This window comes from Moschus berezovskii, chromosome 4 (assembly GCF_049115385.1).
Source record: "Moschus berezovskii isolate FMDL1 chromosome 4, NW_MosBer_1.0, whole genome shotgun sequence".
Lineage (NCBI taxonomy): Eukaryota > Metazoa > Chordata > Mammalia > Artiodactyla > Moschidae > Moschus > Moschus berezovskii.
In genome coordinates this window covers 102,394,081-102,416,272 of record NC_142463.1, presented here as the reverse complement: position 1 = coordinate 102,416,272, position 22,192 = coordinate 102,394,081, and the positions used below count along the sequence as shown (strand labels likewise).

The following is a 22,192-nucleotide window of genomic DNA, read 5'->3' as shown; positions in this document are numbered from 1 at the left end:
CTCTAAGCAGAACAACCATGTCCCACATCCCTCCATCTGGGAACATCCTGGCTCTTCAAGGGGAATCTCTGGGAAAGTCTCTCCATGGAAAGTGAGCGCTCCAGTTTAAATCATTTTCCCAGCACCACATCCAACTCTATCAAGTACCTAACCAACACGACAAAGTGAACGGTTTTCTTTTTTCTGCAGTATATTTGTAAATATTCCCAAATTTAATCATTATAGCTACCATCAACAGATTATTCATCCATTTTCCAGATGAGAAAACAGTTACTAACATGAGAAAAATCAATCATTCTCACATAGTTAAACACACAGCACTCAGCCTGGAACGTGGGAACTTCCAAGCTTCATCTAGGGCTCTATTCACTCTCACAAGCGGCCTCCTGTCACCTCCTCCTTTCTGGGCTTTAATGCTGGCTGGATGTGGCCTCCTGCCCCAGTGGCCATGGTCCATCAGGGAGGAAGCAGACCATTGGGATACAGTGACCTCCACCCTGTGCATTTCTCCTCTGTCCTCTTAGACAATCCTGCTCCTACATAGACCCACATAGGACATGAAACAGGGAAGCTGATAAACATTCCTAGTGGAGGTGTTGATCTTATCTACTGGGGACCTAGGAGAGGATCAGTGCTATCAGGGCCTGTGGCCCCCTCACCTGGACTGAACTTGCAGGCAAGGCGCTCTGCCAGTCGGTATCCCTCAGACAGGCTCTCTCGGAAGCCCTTTCCCTGGTGGTTGTCCAGGTCATTGTGGGTGAGGAGGTCCTTGAGGCGCTGCTTGAGCAGGAGAGAGTCATCTTTCCCATCCCGTAGTATCTGCCGTAACTGGGTCAGCTCTCGTGCCTGACTTCGAATTAGGACAACACACGTCCTAGGTGGAAAAGAAGACACAATTGTAAAAGGCAAAGAGTTAGATGAAAGACAGGGATTTCTGTGAGAACATCCCCAAGGAGACCCCGAAACAGAATTCTGGCACATATCTGATGACCGGCTCAGTCACTCAGTCGGGTCCGATTCTTGTGACCCAGTGGACTGCACCAGTCTCCTCTGCCCATCGGGTCATCTTGGCAAGCATACTGGAGTGGCTTGCCATTTCCTACTCCATATCTGATGACTGGCCTTTGTCAAAGAGAAAGAAGGTAAACAAAGGTTTCCTCTGTATCAGAAAGTACTCCTGTAAGATTCCGTGACATTCCATTCATCTTGTCTTTCTATGAAGATAACCTAATGTCTTCCCTGGTGGCTCAGCTGGTAAAGAACCTGACTGACAATTCAGAAAACACAAGAGATGCAGGTTTGATCCCTGAGTCGGGAACATTCCCTGGAAAAGGAAATGGCAACTCATTCCAGTCTTCTTGCCTGGAAACTTCATGGACAGGGGAGCCTGGTGGGGTACAGTCCATGGGGTCATAAAGAGTCAGACACTATCGAGTTACACGCATGCATCAGTGGCTTCCTAAATCTGCATCATGAAGATGTTTTTTCGGGTCCTCACTCGGCCGTGCCCATTTCAGTAAAAAATCCACAGAGTATTTTCTGTATTTCTGATGTGGCAACACAAAGTACTGTCCAGTGAATGACACACAGCCAGTCAGAGTTTGGACTAGCATAGCTGGTGTGAATTGGAAAGAACATAAGAACGACAGGGCCAAGAAAGCATTCAAGGATGTAGTCAGTCAGGAGGGGGGTGTGATTAAAGGCAAATAAGGTGCCAATGGCACAACATTGTGAATGAGCTAGTGCCACTGGTTCACTTGAACACAGTGAATCTCATGATGTGATTCAAGTCATTTTTTTATTTAAAAGCAAGGTAAATCAATTCCTGAAGAATAACTGGAGTCCATAATTCACCAATTGGTGTTCTCCGCCTCTTTTATAATATTGTGCCCTGTGCCTGCCATGAACATTCCTGCCCTCCTTACCTCAGCCTTTCATCCAGCGTTGGCTTCTCTGCCAGCTTCTCTGCTGGCCTCTGCACCTCAAACATCAGCTTCTCCCCCAGCACGGATTCAACGATGTCCTTACATGCTTCACACTCTGAGGAAAGAGACACACTGCCTCAGGGAGAGCTGACCTTGCCGCTGTGGTCACTGCCTTCAAGGGAACAAGATGGGCCACCTCAGTGGCGGCTGTAACTCCTTCTCCATTCTCTGTGGAGAGATTTCCTCATCTGATTCCCCAGCGACTGAACCGAGGGGATCCCCATTTTAGAGCTGAGGAAAGAGAAGCTCCTAGGCACAGAACCTAAGTAGACAAGATGAACTGCCATTTCTCAAAGTCAGAATGCACACCCCCTGAGACTGAACCCGAATCCTGGGCCACAAAACCAAGACCTGCAGCCTCTTAGGCGAGACACTGAGCAGGGGCCTGGGGTGGCGATTCCGGTGTGGTTGGGAAGGCTCCTAGGACTACAGGACTGCTGCTTCTCTCATGCTGGCATTTCAGTAACAAACAAGGGTCTCAAGGCATAAACCTCACCTGGACACACTAGTGTGAAATAGAATACATGAAACCGTAAGGACCTGAAAGAGAGATGCCCAAACACTGAGAAAGCCTGTGTCATTAGGAACAGTAGAACTATGAACCAAGTGTACTGACACTGAGCCAGGCACGACCGTCAGGGCTTTGTCAGATTCACTCAGTATTCACTACAACTCAAACGATAGTTACTATTACAGCAACAGACAGACAGAGGAGGAAACAGAGGCACAGAAAGGTTCCCAACAGGCTTGTGAGCCCAGGAGACCTGGCCAGAGTCCTTGTCTGTCACACTGTGCTGTGGGGACCTCCACGCCAGGGTGCTGGTGAGACATTTCTTCTTCACCAGCCTCACAGTTTCTTTCTTAGAGTTTTGCTACTATCATAAGGAGCAGTGTAAATAAAACTGAGTTTCTCCTTTCCCCAAAGCTCATCCTTTCACTTTCTTAAATAGTAGGCTTTACTTCTTACTTGTCTCTGTGTCAGTCATTTTGTATTAACTCCCTCATTGCTTCATTGAAAATGACTGTAGGAAAGTGACACAGACACAAGTGGTCAAGATTCCTCTCATCCCCTTGTTATGCATGTACCCTGGTCATGACTTCTTTCCTTACTCCAGGCCCCTCTTACTGAACAGGCAAAAGTGATTCCAACTGCCAGGCTGCCTACGCGTGCAAAGGGCTCCTCACACTCTGCCTGGGTTTTTACTGGGGCTGGTTCTCTCTCCCACTTAGCATCATCCTCATGTTGGTCACACCTCTTATAGCACAGACTCAGGGTCCCCTGGACTACTGGTCAACCTGTATCACTGAAGTTTCACCAGCTCAAGTGGGGAGAGAGGGGAAAGTGAAGATTGTCTGATTTCACCAGAAACACCTTCATTATTGCCACAGAGTGTCAAATGGCTTTCTTGGACTCAGGAAGGAGAATCTGCTCACTCAGAAAGCATGTCTTCCTTCTCACCAGGGAGCCTCTGTCTTGATGGCATCCCAGAGACCATGGTTTCAATGAGAAGCAGACTCATCCTTAAGCTCCTTTAAATCATATTCCCAGCTTCTTACAGTGTCTAACCACACGTTACCTCGGTGTAACTAGCACAGGGCTTTGCCAACAGAACCTCAGGGAACCTCAAACTGAAGGAGTTCATTAGTCCCAGAGGTTTAGCCAAGAGGCATGCAGGATCAGATACAGAACAGAAAAGATTCCAGTCAACACAGCTTAGTTTGCACCCGAGAGACACAGGAACTCCTGTGCCTGCACCAGGTTTCACTGTCTGGAATTTTAACTCTAGTCTCACCCTACACATCACTAAAAACTTGGAAAAGTGCCTCCACTCCTTGTGCCTCAGTTTTCCCAGCCTCAGGAAACTGAAGGCAAAAGAGCCACTACTACCTTTCCTGGCTTGTCGTCAGAATGGAATTCAAAACGACAAAGGGAAAAGGAGCCCAATCCTGGAGACTTATAGTTTCTTAGAGGAAAGACAGTGATCATTCATTGCTTGGGTGACCATGACCCCAAAAACGTACTGTTTTTCTGCAGCTGGTTGGCCAGGGAGTAAGCAGTAGCTTCGGATATGAGGAGTTTCTCTTTGACGTCTCTGAAGTCCTGCTTGTACTTTGCCAGCTCCAACAAAACCTCCTGGTTGACTTCCGTGAGGTTACGTTCTGCCCTCAGATTCGATAAAGAGGGAAGACATACTGCCATGGTGACATGTGGTAGAAGGGGTAGAAGCCAGGGGTGGGGAGGACACCCCCAGTATATGGGGGATTAAAGACAAGCAAAATCACGTCGCTTTAATCAGCACTGAGGGATGACAAAAACTGGAATTCCTGACTTGCTATTGGGAACAACTAGAGGGTTCTCTACTACAAGAAGAAGTTGACGATGCTAGAGCTCAGAGCCAAAGGTGCTGTGTGCGGCTCAGACTCAGACAGGAGTGAAGGAGGGGGACCCAGCGTGCTAGGTGACCATCTGGAGTTGCCATAACAGAACTGGTCGGGGGAGGGGTTCATGGAATCTTGGGGGCCCCTGCCTTCCAGGTGCCTAGGCCTTGACGGTTTGTGGCCATCACCGCTGATAGCACCCAAGCCTTCAGCAGCCACTCTTAGGTTGTCTACACACGTCCCGATACCACAGACCTATCACCTTCCCAAAACTATCTAAGCTGAGTTCCCATTGTTCATTCTTCTGTGTATAAAAAGATTCGAGGGAGAAATACTTGGCCAGCAGGTCTCCATTTCTGTCGGGCTGTCATAAAGTCACCTCACTTCAGTACATTTCAGTCGCTCAGTCATGTCCAACTCTTTGCAACCCCATGGACTGCAGCACACCAGGCCTCCCTGTCCATCACCGACTCCTGGAGTCCACTCAAACTCAAGTCCATTGAGTTGGGGATGCCATCCAACCATTTCATCCTCTGTCATCCCCTTCTCCTCCCACCTTCAATCTTTTCCAGCATCAGGGTCTTTTCCAGTGAGTCAGTTCTTTCCCTCAGGTGACCAAAGTATTGGAGTTTCAGCCTCAGCATCAGTCCTTTCAATGAATATTCAGGATTGATTTCCTTTAGGATGGACTGGTTTGATCTCCTTGTAATCCAAGGGACTCTCAAGAGTCTTCTCCAATACCACATTTCCAAAGCACCAATTCTTCAGCACTCGCTTTCTTTATAGTCCAACTCTCACATGCATACATGACCACTGGAAAAACTATATCACCTCATCTCTTTAAGAGAGTCGGACACGACTGAGCGACTGAACTGAACTGAACTGAAGGCTTTTCCACAAGTGAAGGATGTCAAACTTGTAGCCTGTCATGAACTTCTTCTGTGGGTATTCTCCAGTTTAGTCTGTGTCCTAAAAACTGTAGGATAAAAGTCAGAGAACAACGCTAAGTGATTAAATAACCTTTAAACTTATATTCTGTCCCATCTCAGAATTCTTTTGCTGCATCCTGTTGTTATGTCAATTTCTTCTCTTTACTGGGCAACATATTGGCTTCAGAATAAACTTAAATTGACATCCTTACCTTCTAAATTCTTCCTCTGGGTCTGGGTTGTTCTATTTGTTTTTTTAAAATGTTACTAAACACTGCACTTCATACTTTCATTTATGTATCTCATTGAGCCTCACAAGAGCTCTTTCCAAGCTGTCAAAGTGACTAAAAGAGTTTCTGTGGATGTCCTTGAAAACATGGTGTGCTTGTGCTCAGTCACTTCATTCGTGTCTGACGCTTTGCGATCCCAGGACTGTAGCCCGTCAGGCTCCCCTGTCTATGGGGATTCCCCAGGCAAGCATACTGGAGTGGGTTGCTATGCCCTCTTCCAGGGGAGCTTCCTGACCCAGGGATCAAACCCACATCTCCTGTGTCTCCTGCATTGCAGACTGATTCTTAACCATGAGCCACTGAATACATGGGGTGCCTATCTGTTTAAGAAAGATTTGACTTCCTCGTCCTATTGTTCTGTGCTCATTGAGCTCACCCACATATTGAACAGACCAGGGTTCCAGAGCAGTGTCTGTGGCACACAGTTTGATCCATCTCTTGGAGTTTTCCTCATGCCACTGACCTGTGGTTATATTCCAAAAACAGAGCATGGTGAAGTTCAAGGTCGTAGGGCAGGGATCATGATGATCCAAAGGGAATTTAAGCATTGTGTTCAGCGACACAGAAGCTGAGTTTGAGGAGAGACAGGCAGGCCCTCGGATAGTGATGGTCTGAACCCACTCCTCACTTCCTCAGCATCTCGTCCTACCCGGGTCTTGTGAGTCAGAGACTTGGGGAACCCGTACAGCATCCGTCTCTTCAGTTGAGCTGTTGCTCTACCTGGATGGAGGGTGAAATGGGGGTGACAACAGGCCACTGGGCATTTGTTCATGTTAAGGTAAGAGATGCAAAACTGGAACAGCTACTTATGAAAGCTAATCTTCCCCACACCCCACGTGGTCCTCCCACTACAGTGATTCATGATACTCGGTGTGTGAGACTCAGCAAAGGCTTTAGGGAAATCTATTTTCAGGTTGCTGACATTCTGTGGGGGAAAGAAAAACATGTCAAATTTATTCATTTTAAATGTGATGAAACCAAAAAAGCTCATGAAAGATATCTGACTTGAGGTCAAACAGGGATGATTTTCTCATGCTACAGAAGTATATAACAGGTATAGTTCATTGAATGACACCGTGCCAGGCATTTCACACATATTATGATACTTTCTTTCATCATAATCATTCAAGGTAACACCATTGTAGTAGAGGTACATAAAATAATTTATTAGACTAAAGTTAAAATTAAAAAACAAAAAACACTTTATCAAGGCAAGTAAGCTATTACTTTGCATTTTGTCAGTAGGAGAAACCTATTGTTTTTATTCTGCCTTGGCCCCATTTCATACTCCTCCTTTTCTCTGTGACCTGACTTTATTCCTAGAGCCCTACCTTTTTCCAACTAAACCATTTCTATGCACTGAGCAAAAGCAGAAGTGAAGGCTGGGCCCTTCTAAAGTCTTCCTGAGTGCTTATGTGTTTCAGGACACCAGATACCATCTGCAGGCAAGAGCAGCCTGTCTGTTAGAATGTGTGCTGTGCTAAGTTGCTTCAGTTGTGTCCGAAACTTTGTGATCCTCTAGCCCTCCAGCCTCCTCTGTTCATGGAATTTCCCAGGCAAGAATAGTGGAGTGGGTTGCTATTTCTTCCTCCAGGGAATCTTCCTGACCCAGGGATCAAAACCGTGTCTCTTGTGTGTCCTACATTAGCAGGCGGGTTCTTCACCACTAGTGTCCCTGAGAATCCATCTGTTAGAATGGGCAGCTGCTTTCCCAGCCCACTGAAGTTAGCAGGATGTCCCAGGACAGGAAGGGACCACTTCCCTTCTACTCAAGGATCTTTTCTCTCAGAGACTGTGCTCTATTGGGCCGAACTCTCCTGAAATGGAATGTTCTTGCTCACTTTCTGGTTTCTTGTTAGGTTGAGTATTTATAAAATTTTGTAACAAATATCTTTGTTGAAGTTTGCATTTAGAGCAATACGAGTTATTTTTCAGAAAGTGGCAGCTTGGAGAAGATTGGTCCCATCAATGAGCAAACGGGGTGAATTCAGCTTTCACTCAAAACCAGACTGAGTTTAAAATTAGGGCTCTCACTTTCCTCAAGTGGATAGTCAGGTGCCACAGGCGTGTGTCCCCAGGGAGTTTGTCTCTGCTGTGAACTAGAGAAGAGTTAAATGGGGTCAGATGGGCCTAGTCCTTCAATTCGAGAGTCTTCCAATAGTTCTCTGCTTTAGTCACTGGAGTGGAAACACCCTTGTTCTGCTCTGTCCTACTTCTGTGTTTGGGGTAAAAGGTATACAGCTCAGTGTGTTCTGTTCCCAAGCTGATCATTGTAAGAATCACCTGGGAGAGTTAGTCCCAAACAAGTGCACAGCCCTCACCTGTAGCAAGTGTGACTCAGTGAGTTGAGGTGGGACCTGGAGTCTCTTTGTTAAAGGTGCTCAGGTGTGCACTTAGCTTTACCCGCTGGTTTCACTGACCTCCCTCATGATTTGAGGGGACGATTATTTCATTTATGGTACTTCTAGTGTTCAAAATTGACTGGTGTCCAAAAGATAACTCTCTGCTGCTTTGCAGATGAGGAAACTGAGGCACACAGAGGGTCTCTAACGGGCCGAGACCCCCTTGCTGTAAGTGCTGGAGCCACATCCGGGTAACGACCCTTCTCCTCCAAAACCCCATCCCACATTTTCCAGTTCACTCTTGTCTCAGATTCTTCCAAGTAGCTGTTTCCTTCACCTATACTGCATTTCTACCAAAAACTTCCCAAATGTATTAATAATCTCTCACTTGATACTGTTTTTCACAACAGACATTTTGCAGAAAAGTCTATCACCACCCCGTGATGCATATTGGTGACTTATTAAGAAACTGAATATGGGTGTGGGTAACTTTGTTACTCTTCCCTCTTTCCTTCAGCAGTTTGTGTTCTGTTTACTTACACCAGTATAGTGTCTTAATTGCTGTAGTTTTAACCTGAGTTTTGAAATCTACTAGAGTAAATCCTCCAGCTTAATTCTCCTTCAGTGTGTCTTGGCTAACTGAGATACTTTGATTTCCACTTACATGTTATAATTAGCCTGCAAAATACACCTCTCCCCAAATGCCAGCTGCAATACCATTCAGAAAAACAAGGATTTGACATTCTAAAAATATTGTCTTCCAATCTATGACTATAACGTATATTCTATTTATGTAGGTCTTCTTTAATTTCTCTCAGCAATAGTTTTCAGGAGTCCTCAGTATCTGCATTCTTAAGCATTAAATGATCATGGATGTTTATCTCTATTATGTTTTATTGAATTTCATTTCCTAACACTGCTGGTATGGAGAAATGTGGTAGATTTTTATATGAATCCTCTTGACTGCACCATTGAAAAATATGCAACTAAATGCATTTTGATAGATGCCACAATCAAGATGCAGGGTGTTTCCATCGGTCACAACTTTCCTTGTTCCCCTTTGCAGTCCATCACTCCCTCAACTCTTAGCCCCAAGCAACCATTGCCAGTTTAGATGAATTTGCCTTTTTAACAAATTTATAAAATAGAACAGTATACATACTCTTTCTTGTCTGCAAATTAAGCACTCAACACATAGGTAAGAGATGATGTGTGTAAAACCTCAAAATCGTAAATGCAGAAGAATATGATTACCATCTCTGCTTCAGAAATGAGCCCCATTCTCCTGGCCACTGATAAGAATGAAGATCTCTAATTCTTCTCCAAACACCATTTATGCACCTTACCGCACACTTACTTGGAGGACATCCACGTGTGGGCACTTCCAAGTTGCAGGCTGGGGGTCTAGGGCAGAGCCTCAAGGTCCCATCCTCCTCCTCCTGGGATTGGTGCTCCCAACAGTATAAAACTCATCCTCCTCCTGGGATTGGTGCTCCCAGCATATAAACCTCCTCCTCCTCCTGGGATTTGTGCTCCCAGAAGCATAAACCTCCCCCTCTCCTGGGATTGGTTCTCCCAGCATATAAACCTCATCCCCCTCCTGGGGCTGGTTCTCCCAGCAGTATAAACCTGATCCTCCTCCTAGCATAAGTGCTCCCAGCAGTATTAGCCTCCTCTTCCTCCTGGGATTGGTGCTCCCATCAGCATAAACCTCATCCTCCTCCTGGGATTGGTTCTTCCAGCATATAAACCTCCTCCTCCTCCTGGGATTGGTGCTCCCAGCATATAAACCTCCTCCTCCTGGGATTGGTGCTCCCGGCAATAAACCTCCTCCTCCTCCTGGGATTGGTGCTCCCAGAGTATAAACAACTGGATCCATCGTGTGGATCTCCTCGGCAGGTGCACAAGCTCACTGTGGACTAAGCTCCTCTCCTGGTCCTTCCTGCTCAGCTCAGGTTGCTCCTTGAGAATTCAGGTGATGCTGTGCATTCCTCACTTCCGACTGAATTTTCCAAACTCAACTTGTCCTTATGCTCACCTCCCTTGGCAAACAGCTCCTCGACCATTACCTTGCTTTTCTTTGGGTTTTCTCATCCGCTGAACCTGTTGCTTCCTTTCTTCCATCCCCTCTCTCCTTTCTGTGTTTCCAGTGTGTGGGCCCAGTTGAGGCTCCTATAGGAGACACACAGAGAAGGAACCAAGGTCAGGTCTTGGCTGCAGATCCCAGGGAACACTTAACATGCATCTCAGTCTCTCATGCACTCAGAAAAAACTCAGCAGGAAAGGAATTTGGAGAATTTGAATAACCTTATCTTACAGATGAGGATACTGAGGCCCAGAGAGATATGGAGATTTCGCCTAAATTCCCACACCCTGATGCAGCATAGCTGCCACACAAACCTTGACCACAAGTTTTTGTATCCAAAAGCACCAGGAACCTGTGGCTAAACTTCAGGGGACATTTGATCAAATATACTTATTTCCCTTCTTAAAATAAAAATACCTGACGGACATTTCCCCAAAAGAATTTCATCTCTTTTCAATAGTCCTATATTTATACTTGGCATTCCTTTCTTTCTCCAGGGTATCTTCCTGACCCAGGGATTGAACTCAGGTCTCCTGCATAGCAGACGGATTCTTTACCATCTGAGTCACCAGGGAAGCCCAATCTCTTTCCAATAGTCCTAAATTTATACTGTTTCCCACCTTGGTGGACACAATGGGACCAAGGAATGCATGAATATTAAATACATCACAGTCTTTATTTAAAAATTAGATGTGATTCTCTGAAACATCTGGCTCCTGTGCTAGAGGCCATATTTTTGAGAGCCAGGTACTCTCTGTGCCTTAGTCAACCTTCCTCTCCAGAGCCTCTTCAAAGCCTGCCACAGAGAACATTCAGTAAATGCTTGTCAAGCAGACCAATACTAGTTACCAGGAATCACTAACTCTTACTGATGTCTTCTACTCCCTACCCTATTTCCATCAATCCTACCGTGTGTCTATGTGAAAACAATGAAAGCACAGCCCTGGCAACATAAATCCAAGATGTAAATTCCAGCTCCACCAAAATACCAAGTCTGCTTTACATGGTGATTTCATTGACCTCTTTGAGCACATGGATGTCATGTATAGTGGAGAAGGATGGATTGTGTAGAATCGAGAAAGTGGTACTAACCTTGGATGATTGACTGTGATATCATACAGGAGACAGGCCCCAATCCCTGGGTGCTGGCTGCACAGTATAGAAAATCTAGAGCAGAGACACTACAGGGCATGTTAGAAACGTGGGGATAAGGCTTGAGAAACTGCATTTCAGACAAAAATTCCAGGGAGATCCTCATGAAGGAAAAGCCCCAACATTAAACAAATGGCCCAGAATGAAGACCTTGAAATCCTAGCAGGAACAAGCATGACTCAGCTTAAGTAAAGCAAGTCCCTTGTCAAGGTGGCTTCTCAAGGGGAAATGTCTCCTTTGCAGGATGGTGTCCAACCCTGCCCAGTCCCACTCTCTTCCAGGACAGAACTGGGCAGCAGTGGCCAGTGGTACGTGATGAGACCTCAGGAAGTGAGCATAACTGGGGACCTATCCTCAGGCTCCTCCATGTGCCAGCATCACTCCAAGCCCACAGGTAAACACAAAGCTGGTAGGTCAGCCTGTGAGATGAAGTCTCATTTAGGATCCACCCCTTTCCCACCAGGGCATCCTCTCCCATTCCTCCTCTAGTCCCTGCTCACAGAGTGAGGTAAAGCAAAGGCCCTGGCAGTGCCAAGTCCTTCCCAGTGCACCCCTCATCCTCCCCACCCTGGGCCTCGGGGCGGAGCAGGGGTGTGAAAGTCAGTGACTACCTCTGTGCTCTCACGGTCACATCCTTCTCAGTCCCGCACCCTGGTCCCCTCGCAGCCCACTCTCAGACCCTTCCAGAATGCCAGGGGCCAACATCTGCAGAACATTCTTCCATCATCAAGAGTTATTACAGAAGGGGGGGTTGTTTCTGCACAGAAATTAGCAAGGAAAAAAAATCAGGGTTAAATTATGGCCCAACCCATTTTCACACTGTGGGGTCAACATCTTTTTAGGTTACAATTTAGGAACATTCCTAGGAATGGGCTCAACTGATTATGGCAAAACTTTAAAGTCCAAGGTAAAAGGCTTAGTTTTTTACTTTGAAGCCATTTCTAACACCTCACGTTTTTCTTCAAAGTGGCTGCTAGAAAATGCATTGGTGTTTTAAATAAATGTAGAGAATGCCTGCCTTATGGATAATCTTTCCCTTTAAGTTTCATCTTTTTCCTTATTACCAAGTTCTCTTTTAGATCAATAAGACCCAATGATTTTGTTTTATGTTGTTTCCTAAAGAAAAATATGTCGGAATCAAATTGCTGCTTTCAGCCCAATGTTATGCAGTGAAATCAACTTGTTAGGTGGCATCTTTCCATCATTTTTTCATGTAGTAACATAGGAACCCTGGAACCCATGACTGGCCTCAGGATTCCTTTACTGGAAAGCTCATTCAGAGGCAGACCCCACATGTCCTCTGACCTTGAGAATCAACTGAACTGCATTTCTCCCCAGTCCTGACATGGCATAAAGGAGAGAGAATTGGGGTCAAGAGAGAAGATGATGACAAAGTGAGTGAACTGAGAAGTAAGGGGAGGTTTCTGATTAGGGTGGGAGGACCGATGGGGATGGAATCTAGAGGGATGTTCATTGAGAACCTGTGCTCTCACAGGTGGACCAGAAATTTCCTCTTGGAAGGTCAGCGCAGGTCAGGAGTCACCTGTGCATTCTGATACAGACGGTGACAGTTTGCTCTGATCGGTGCAGTGGTTTCCTTACCTCCAAATTAGTCCTTGCCTTCTTCAAAACATCGTGTGTCCTGGTCACTGAAACAACAAAACAGTTCCCAAAGGCAGAAATTACCCGCGGGGTCCACATCTGTCTTGGGTGTGTGTGTTCTAAAGTTTGTCTTTCTGGCCACTCAGCTTGGGGTCTCCTGCTCCCCTTCACCCCTCACATCTCCTCCTCTGCCTCTATGATTACTGATGGCACAGGAGGTTCAGGGATGTCACATCAGTCTCCCCCATCCCCTAGCCTCTCTGGTCACTGTCCATTCACAGCACAAGTGGGGAGCCTGGAAGGCCCCCAATTTCCTGTCCCATTCCCTGTCCCAGGGCACCCACACTGGCTGAAGATGAACTGCTCCATGCTCTCCTTCTGCTGGTTGGCAGTCTTCAGGCGCTCAGATGTACTCTGAAGGAGACTCTCCTGTTTGGATAGTTTGGTTCTCAGTTCCAGAAGCTCCTTTTTCATGGACTCTCCCTGGGAAGAAAAATAGGTGTTCTGTCAGTGGTCAGAAGGCCTAAAGCACCCTGTGATTTGTGGCTCTTTACAACCCCAAATAGGATTCTACAATCTTCTCAAGTATTTCTGGACCAGATTTCCCTGCCTCTAAAACCCTCCAGCAGGTGATGGCTCAGGATGGGCCAAGAGGTGGGAACACTGAGGCCCTGGAAGCTCCTGTGCAAAGGAGCACAGGCCACACTCCAACTGCTGCAGAGAACCTGAGCACAGGCCACACTGAAACTCCCAGCTGTGAGTAAGAGCTCTGATTTAGTGCTGACATAGTTATATCACTTGGGCATCAAAACTCGGTCATTAGGAATATTATGGCTGGGGAGACAGGGCTGGCCTGAGACAGTCTACAAATCTGTAAATATATCTGCCAACCTCAGGATGGCAAAATACTTCCTCCTTGGAATTAGCAAAGTTGGATCCTCTAAAGTTATCATTGATACCAGTCTGGAGTGAGAAGCCTAGGAGGGATTTTGAAATCTACCTAATCCAAGATCATCAACCAGAGTGGCCTGAGATCTGAAAGCTCCTGGGGGAGGCTGACTCTCATCAGGCTTGACCCAGAGACACAGGTTTAAGTGGAAATTGTTCTGGGATTTCAGTGGGTGGGTAAAAAGGGCTGGTCCACTCCTGGTGACATTCTGTGATCCTGTCTGCCTGTGTGGACCTGGGGGTGAGTGGGAGTGGGCTCAGGATGGAAAAGGAGGAGGCGTTGATGTTTTAAATGGCCCTGAACTCAGCTCAGCTGAACTTCAGAAAGTTAAAGGGATGGAACATTTGTGGGTTACCAGGGTTCTCATGTCTCTGCCTCCTCTGTGTTCTTTTCTTCTCCTGTTTGGCTCCTTATCCTGGGGCTCAGGCTGTGAGGAGAGGGATGTTTTCAGACCTGCACAGAGAGCACTCACCACGCAGGAGAGGTCTCCCTCCAGGGACACACGCCTCATGTCCCCTTCTCCCAACTGCCCATTTGGCTCCTGATCTTCAGGCTCTGCAGGCCAAGGAGTTAGAAGGCTAGTTAGGGGGCAGAACTGGTAGAGGATGCTGGCTTCTTACCACTTTGCCCACAAGAGCAGGGCCAGGGGAGCTTAGCAAGGCTGCTCGCCAGAACATGGTGAGGAGGGAGGCCGACTCCTCGAGCAGGTGGTGCAGGGCAGTGGCGCTGCTCCTCAGCTCCTGGATGCCTTCGCTGCCCATCACCTGGGAAAGGGGGCGGTAGTCATGGGCATCCCTGTGGCTGAGAGAACACAGGCCTCGGCTTCCTTTGTGAGCGAGGTACGGCCACAGGCTTGCTTGAACCTGTGAGACTTTTTTCTAACCTGGAAGCCGAGGTTCTCTGACCTCAGCAAGGGCCTCCCACTTTGTAAGAATTCATTTGATTCCACACTTTTTAGCTTTTAGTCCTGCTTCGTGCTCCGGAGTTCTAAGGTCCCTATTTTGCACTGTACCCCCACCCCCGCTGCCCTTCCCTAAACCCACTGCCCTTCCCTAAATCCAGGCCTTATGCTTCAAATGAGCTGCACCATTTGTAGCTCGAAGGACTGAGAGCTGCTCCCTTTACCTGGTATGTTCTCCTCCCCAGAGAACTGCACATCCCCCAGTGGCGCCCTAACCCCCATGAGCCTGTCACCTTCCTTCTGGGATAATCGCCACTTCTGGGTTCACTCCGTCACACCCACGGCACTTCCAGCACTGTGCCTGGAGCCCCTTGTTGCATTTGTTGACTCAGGTGTGGGCCTCCCTCTCATGTGTGGGGGCTCCTGGAGCTCAGACAGCACAGCGGCTGGTACCTAGGTCTTCCCTGGGGAAAGATTCTGAGAAGCCTTGTGGCCTGCTCTCATCTCCTGCTCAGTCTGAGCGGAGAAGTCCAAGGCTGCCACTCTCCTCACCCCTTCCACACATCTGACCCATATGGATGAATATTCTCAATTCCCAGGCAACTGATGAAATGATTTTATCCTGCCCACAAATGATCACATCCCAGTGTGACTTTAGCAGATAATAAGCTACCAAACAGCACTGCAAGGATGCTGATGCTTAACATGCTCTGCTGATGAGGATGGCAGTGCTGCACATGCTTTTCTGTGGTTCTCAGGGAAATACAGAGTCAGCTACATCTGGAACAGAACAGAGCTTGTCGTGAAACAAGCTGGTGAAGACAGAAGGCCTAGCTGGATGGAAATGGAAGATACATCCTCAGCTGGTGAGAGATATGCAGCAGGAAAAAAGATAGTGGGAGAAGGAGCTAAAATCAAAAGAAGAAAGGGCTTAAGGAAAAGGTGCACCTAAGAGCTAAAATGGCATTACCTCTATGCCTGGGGCTTCAAGACCAGAGGAGCTGCAGGCTGGTCTCACAAGTGATGCTATCTTCCTGACCAGCAGTCTGCCTTCCCCAATCTGCTCTCTTAGGGCACTATAGTCGTCAATGTGGCCAATGACGTGGCGGCCATGCTTATTGGCAAAGGAGCCATCAGTAGCATCACCCTCCAGCTTGGGAGGCTTCTTCGTTACTGGAGAAGCATCCAAACCCAGCTTTGAAGAATAAAACCACAACAACAAAGAACCCACTGCTATTCATAGTCACCCTCAGTTCAATCGAAAAGGGACATCAAAGAGTAAAAGAGGCCAGAAACAAGATCAACAGTTTTGGAAAGCACACCTGTGAAGTCCATACATATTCTGGGTTCTATATTATTATAGTCTTTCTCAGCATCTCATAATCATAAAATTGCCAGGAGGTAAATTTTATCCTTACTGACAAACATTCAGGACAGACATTAATGTTTTGTTTTTTTTTTAATTTGGGGGTTGAGAAGACACAGACAAGGAAATTAAGCTGGATACAGAGAGCACTTTGAAGAAGGAAGAGGTTCCAGTACAGTGAAGCAATGCCAGAGCAATAGGAAAACCATAGGAGGAAGAGTAGTGACAAAAAAGGCAGCCACAGGAGGTGGAATGGCAGGGCTAAAGACCTTGGGATATGCAGAGAAAAATCTCTAAATTCAGATAATGTGTATACAGAGAACCAAAAGTTACTGTACTAATAACTTTCCGTCATCAGACCCTGAGTCCTTTGGTTGCCCTCTTTACCGTTCTTCCTACTGAAGGTTGTGGTCTCTGGGCCAGGAGCCGCAGAAGAAGAGCTGGGGAAGACCAGAACTGGAGAATTCATGCCCACATCCCGAACTGGAGGGGAGGCAATCGAATCTAGGGAGTAAAGACAGCCACAGCTTTAGGAACCCTGGAACACACCACTCCACTGGAGGTCTAAAGCACCATGACTCTCCTCTCATACTGTCATCACCCATATACCACAATCAAAACCAACAGCAAACTCATCACGTATTTTGAAATTAGATGTGAAGGCTGTTCCACGAGAAAAAAACTTGTAGTTTGAAAAAATTATTAGGTGTATTTTTCTAATCCCAGATTTGAATATAATATTGTATGCAGTATGTCCAATACTTTGGCCACCTCATGCGCGAGTTGACTCACTGGAAAAGACTCTGATGCTGGGAAAGGTTGGGGGCAGGAGGAGAAGGGGACGACCGAGAATGAGATGGCTGGATGGCATCACCGACTCTGTGGACATGAGTTTGAGTATACTCCGGGATTTGGTGTTGGACAGGGAGGCCTGGCGTGCTGTGATTCATGGGGTCGCGGAGAGTTGGACACGACTGAGCGACTGAACTGAACTGAACTGACTGATGTCTAATACAATGCTTTGTAAATAAATATAAATATGCATAAAAACATGCAGTACATATGTTAAAATATTTGATCAAGAAGTGAGTGGATTTATGGGGATTTAACTCTGCACTCTAATCACTGTTCTGATGAGTCAGTACTAGAAAATATGTACTAGGATAAGAAGCATAGGAGACATAAGCCTTGGTGAGTTTGAGATGCCCTATTAGAGACCAGACCGCAACCTGGAAAATATCACGAAGAGATTGATATGATCCTACTCAGGCAAATGTGGCTTAGAACCGGATTTCTAGCTCAGGCCTCTCTGCTGTGTGATGAGGAGGAGGAGTGACTGAGCTGGCAGGGATGAGTCCTGGCTGCTGCTGTGGGGAGGTGCTGAGAGGGCAAAGCCTGAGAGGGAAGAGAAGCAACACCGAGACAGAGCATAACGAGGGAGCAGGAACACAGCAAATCAAAGCTTCTCTGAATCCTGGGCGGGCCTGTTAACTCCCACAAACCTCAGCATATCAGTGACTCGTCTCAGTGCCTAGATTTTCTCATGTGAAACACAGAGATAGTAAATGCTGCACTAGCTCTGATGAAATTATTTGAAAAATTATTTGAAAACATGGTCAATTTTAACACACTCCACAAACATAAGGAATAGGCATTAACATATACAGCTGTTAATTGTTTTGAGTACTGCACCCCACTCCAGTACTCTTGCCTGGAGAATCCCATGGACAGAGGAGCCTGGAAGGCTGCAGTCCATGGGGTCGCTTAGAGTCAGACACAACTGAGCGACTTCACTTTCACTTCACTATGGTGTCAGGCACTTGTAAATCATTTCATTTAATGCTCCACATAATAGTTTATATTATCCTCATGTTAAAGATGAGGAAGCTGAGGCTTAAATACTTGAGGAGTTTACCTAAGGCAAACAACATGTAAGTGGCAAACTCAGAATCCAGATCTGACCCTAAACTCCATGCCCTCAAGGCGCTGTACTGAAGTATCTTTGACTTCATCCTGACCCTAAGGAGTGTGGAAGAGGCAATATCGTCCCTTCCACCACACACATCCTGGGGACTTTCTCATTGGCTGAGGGCTTCATGATTCCCTTTTCCTTCCTACCTTGAAAGAAGGAAACTGACTCTTGTTTCCAGAGTCAGTGTTGGTGGGGAACTTCTGGCTAACGCAGGAGGAGCTAAGGCTGGCTTTGCTGGCACCGCCATCCAACTGCTGTTCGAGCTGCAGTCGCAGAGAGTTGTTCACCTGAACGCTCTGCTCCATCTGCCCTCGCAAAGCTCGGATCTCTGCAACCAGGGGGCTCAAGTCACTGCTCAAAGGGACTTGGTGACAGGCATCCCAGGTGTAAGCTAAGAGGAGAGAGAGAGGTCTGGTGGCACTGAACCAAGTGTTTCCAAGCATCTGTCAGAACACTCTTCTGTGATGTTCCTTTCTGCCAAGGACCCCACTGTAATCTCAGAATCCCAGGAGTAATGTGGCTTAGAACCTGCTTAGAACCATTACATCCCCTGCCGTGATGGGGGTATCACTTTTCCTGGGTGAGGACTGGCATATATTAAGATGGTACACACTCCAGCCTGGAATTTCCTTGAGACTCAAATGACCCTTGTCCGTCTAGAGGGCACATGATTGGCAGATGAAGTCAAACCTAATATTTCTCCTCCTGATTAACCTTAGTCCTGCAGGCTAGAGAGCAGGGTCTTTCAAGGCAGAAGATCAGTACTAAGCTGGAGAAGTGCACAGACTGAGGGAGATGTGATGACCTCCACGTTCAGGAATCAAAGGGGAGAGGAAGAAGAAGGCATCAGGCCTTTGGGCAACACTTCAGAATGGGAGGGACAAGGCTTCCCTGGTGGCTCAGTGGTAAAGAATCCGCCTGCTAACACAGAAGACGTGAGTTCAATCCCTGGCCCAGGAAGATCCCACATGTCTTGAAGCAACTAAACCCACAGGCCACAACTACTGAGCCTGTGCTCTGGAGCCTGGGAACTACAACGAAGGGGCCCATATGCCTAGAGCCTGTGCTTTGCGGCAAGAGAAGCCACCACAATGAGAAGCCCACCCATCCCAACTAGAGAAAAGCCTGTGCAGCAATGAAGACCCAGTACAGTCATAAATAAATGAATTTTTAAAATTTAAAAAAAAAAGAATGAGAGGGATAGATGAGAGAACATAACTAATTGGACTTCTCAAGTTCTACTTGCTTTTTTACCTGCACTCACCACCCATAGCCTTTCTCTATGGACTGGGGGAAGAAGAAATCTAAGAAATATTCTATAAGACTATAATTGCTCATCTAAAAACATTGAAGTCAAATGTATTTAAAAAGATAGAATTTGTTTCCATTTTTATCAAGGTAACAGGATGCATATACCATATGATACCTGCATCCAGTTGCATCAGAGCCACCGGCCTTAACCAAACACATTGTTTCTGCAGTGAGCTATGTGAATATTCTCACGAAATGAATAAATGAAGAGGAGTGCAGGACAAGGTGGCAGAGTAGAAGGACGAGCTCACCTCTTCTTATGAAAACACTAAAATCACAACTCGGAGAAGGCAATGGCAAGCCACTCCAGTACGATTGCCTAGAAAATCCCATGGATGGAGGAGCCTGGTGGGCTGCAGTCCATGGGGTCGCTAAGGGTCGGACACGACTGAGCGACTTCACTTTCACTTTTCACTTTCACACATTGGAGAAGGAAATGGCAACCCACTCCAGTGTTCTTGCCTGGAGAATCCCAGGGATGGGGGAGCCTGGTGGGCTTCCGTCTATGGGGTCGCACAGAGTCGGACACGACTGAAGTGACTTAGCAGCAAAATCACAACTAACTGCTAAACAACTATCAACAAAGAACACTGGCAGCTACCCAAACGGATATTCTGCCTCCAAAGACGAAGAAGACACAGAGAGAGTGCAGGAGGAGTGCCTTCATGATATCATCAAATCCCATGCCTGCTGGGTGGGTTACCCACAAACGGGAAAATACATTGCAGCAGTTCTCCCACAGGAGAATTCTGAGTCCCACACCAGGCTTCCCAGCCTGGGCATCTGTAATAGGAAGGAGGAGCTACTGGAGTATTTGGCTTTGAAGGCCAGCAGGGTGTGAGTGCAGGAGTTCCACAGGGCTGGGAGAAACAGAGACTCCAGTTTTAGAGGCTGCACACACAGTTTCATGAGCACTGGGACCTAGGCCAAAGCAATGACTCCACAGAAACCTGGGCAGGTCTTGGAGGGTATCCTGGCTCTCGGTAGGGACATGCACACTGATGGCAGAAGCTCTAGGGAATATTCAACAATGTAAGCCCTCCAGGAGGTCACCACTTTGGCACCGAGACCTGGCCCCATCCAACAGCCTATAGGCTCCAGTGCTGGGATGCCTCAGGATAACCAACAAGAGGATGGGAACACAACACTACTCATCAGCAGACAGGCTGAATAAAGTCATCTGGAGTCCACTGATGCCTCTAAACATACCCCTTGACCTAGCTCTGCCCATCAGAGGGGCAAGATCCAGGTCCATCCACCACTAGGCAGGCACCAGTCTCTCCCACCAGGATGCCTGAACAATCTCCTGGACCAGCCTCACTCACTAGGTGGCAGATATCAGAAGCAAAAGGAACTGTAATCCTGCTGCCTGTGGAAAGGAGACCACAAACACGGAAACTTAGACAACACGAGACAGCAGAGAAATATGTTCCAAACAAAGGAACAAGATAAAACCCCAGGAGGACAACTAAGTGACGTGCAGGTAGGCAATCTACCAAAAAAAAATTGAGAGTGATGTTGGGTAAAGATGATTGAAAATCTCAGAAAAGAATGGAGGCACAGATCAAGAAGATACAAGAAATGTTTAACAAAGAGCTAGAAGGTATAAAGAACAGAGTTTTACAATAACTAAAATGAAAAAGGCACCAGAAGGAATCAGTACCAGAATAAATGTGGCAGGAGAACAGATAAGTGAGTTGGAAGACAGAACGGTAGAAATCACTGCCATGGAACAAAAGGAGGAAAACAAAATAAGGACAGTTTAAAACTAATGCTCTGTGGAGAGGATACTGGCCCTCCTACAACATTCCTTTCCATGAACAAGTCTACAACTGGAGTGAGTATCCAATGCTTGTTAGGAACCTGGGTTTGGACTACTTTTACCATCTGGCTTCATGAACTAAAATCTTCTGGTGTGACCAAGGAAAAGTGACTGATATTGAATCCATGAAAAATGTCATGCTTTCACTTTCATGCGTTGGAGAAAGAAATGGCAACCCACTCCAGTGTTCTTGCCTGGAGAGCCTGGTGGGCTGCCATCTAAGGGGTTGCACAGAGTCGGACATGACTGAAGTGACTTAGCAGCAGCAGCAGCAGCACATTTCTCAAGAATCAATCTTCAAAAGTCCTTTTCTTCGCCATGGATAAAGAATTCATATTACAAGGAGGATCCTTACAGGAAGGGTGATCCCTGGAATACCATCTGCTGCTGTGAGGACATAAACTCATAGAGTCCAAGTCCTGGAGGTGGCTTTGACACCAAGGTGGCAGATGTCTACCTGGCATCCAAGTACAAAGCCAATCCCATCAGTGGGCCTACAGTACAAGGAGGTCTCCCTGTTTTATTACTGGAGCCATTTCAACAAAACTCTCCATGAAAGCATGCCAGAGGCCTAAAGCTTTGATTTTATTACCATGAAACCAAGTTTATAACTTGACATAAAATGAAAGAGGGAGATGAGGGAATAGAATGGAACAGAAAGCTTCAAATACGATGCCAAAGGCACTATTTTCGCTATGTTTTTCCATTCAGAACTAGTCTTAATAAAATACATTCAATTTTTTTTTTAAAGAAAAAAATTAGGACAGTTTAAGAGACTTCTGGGACATTAAATGTACCAACATTTGTATTATAGGGGTCCCAGAAGGAGAAAAGAGAAAGAGCCTGAGATAATATTTGAAGAGATAATAGCTGAAAACACTCTTAATGTGTGATAGGAAACAGTTGCTCAAGTCAAGAAAGTGAAGACAGTCCCGTACAGGATAAACCCAAGGAGGAACACTCTGAGACATGTATTAGTCAAATTGGGAAAAATAAAAGACAAAGAGAAAATATTAAAAGCAACAAGAGAAAAACAAAAAATAACACACAAGCAAATCACCATAAGGTTATCAACTGATATTTCTGGCTGAAACTCTGCAGGCCAG

General features: G+C 46.4%; 3 protein-coding genes across 4 annotated transcripts in view; 1 reads left to right on the top strand and 2 right to left on the bottom strand.

Moving 5' to 3' along the window:
- The window catches only part of LOC129549544 (NBPF family member NBPF6-like), a 33,210-nt gene extending 26,407 nt beyond the window's left edge, over nucleotides 1-6,803 (bottom strand). The window contains exons 1-4 of one of the 2 annotated variants that reach the window (XM_088835673.1): nucleotides 6,047-6,803; nucleotides 4,008-5,340; nucleotides 1,926-2,040; nucleotides 660-874 (exon numbers count right to left, since the gene is read on the bottom strand). In XM_088835673.1, the coding sequence (XP_088691799.1) occupies nucleotides 660-874; nucleotides 1,926-2,040; nucleotides 4,008-4,185 (508 nt within the window). In that variant the 5' untranslated portion in view covers nucleotides 4,186-5,340; nucleotides 6,047-6,803. Of the gene's footprint in view, nucleotides 1-659; nucleotides 875-1,925; nucleotides 2,041-4,007 lie in introns of both variants that reach the window. The other variant, XM_088835674.1, reaches the window with a different exon arrangement.
- LOC129556737 (myomegalin-like) overlaps nucleotides 1-22,192 on the top strand; it is a 631,881-nt gene that overhangs the window by 561,766 nt on the left and 47,923 nt on the right.
- Nucleotides 12,590-22,192, bottom strand: part of LOC148778139 (myomegalin-like) — a 52,288-nt gene continuing 42,685 nt past the window's right edge. Inside the window, 6 exon segments of the mRNA XM_088836012.1 lie at nucleotides 12,590-12,812; nucleotides 13,110-13,248; nucleotides 14,335-14,478; nucleotides 15,586-15,812; nucleotides 16,369-16,485; nucleotides 18,120-18,344. Coding sequence (XP_088692138.1) covers nucleotides 12,703-12,812; nucleotides 13,110-13,248; nucleotides 14,335-14,478; nucleotides 15,586-15,812; nucleotides 16,369-16,485; nucleotides 18,120-18,344 — 962 coding nt within the window. The 3' untranslated portion in view covers nucleotides 12,590-12,702.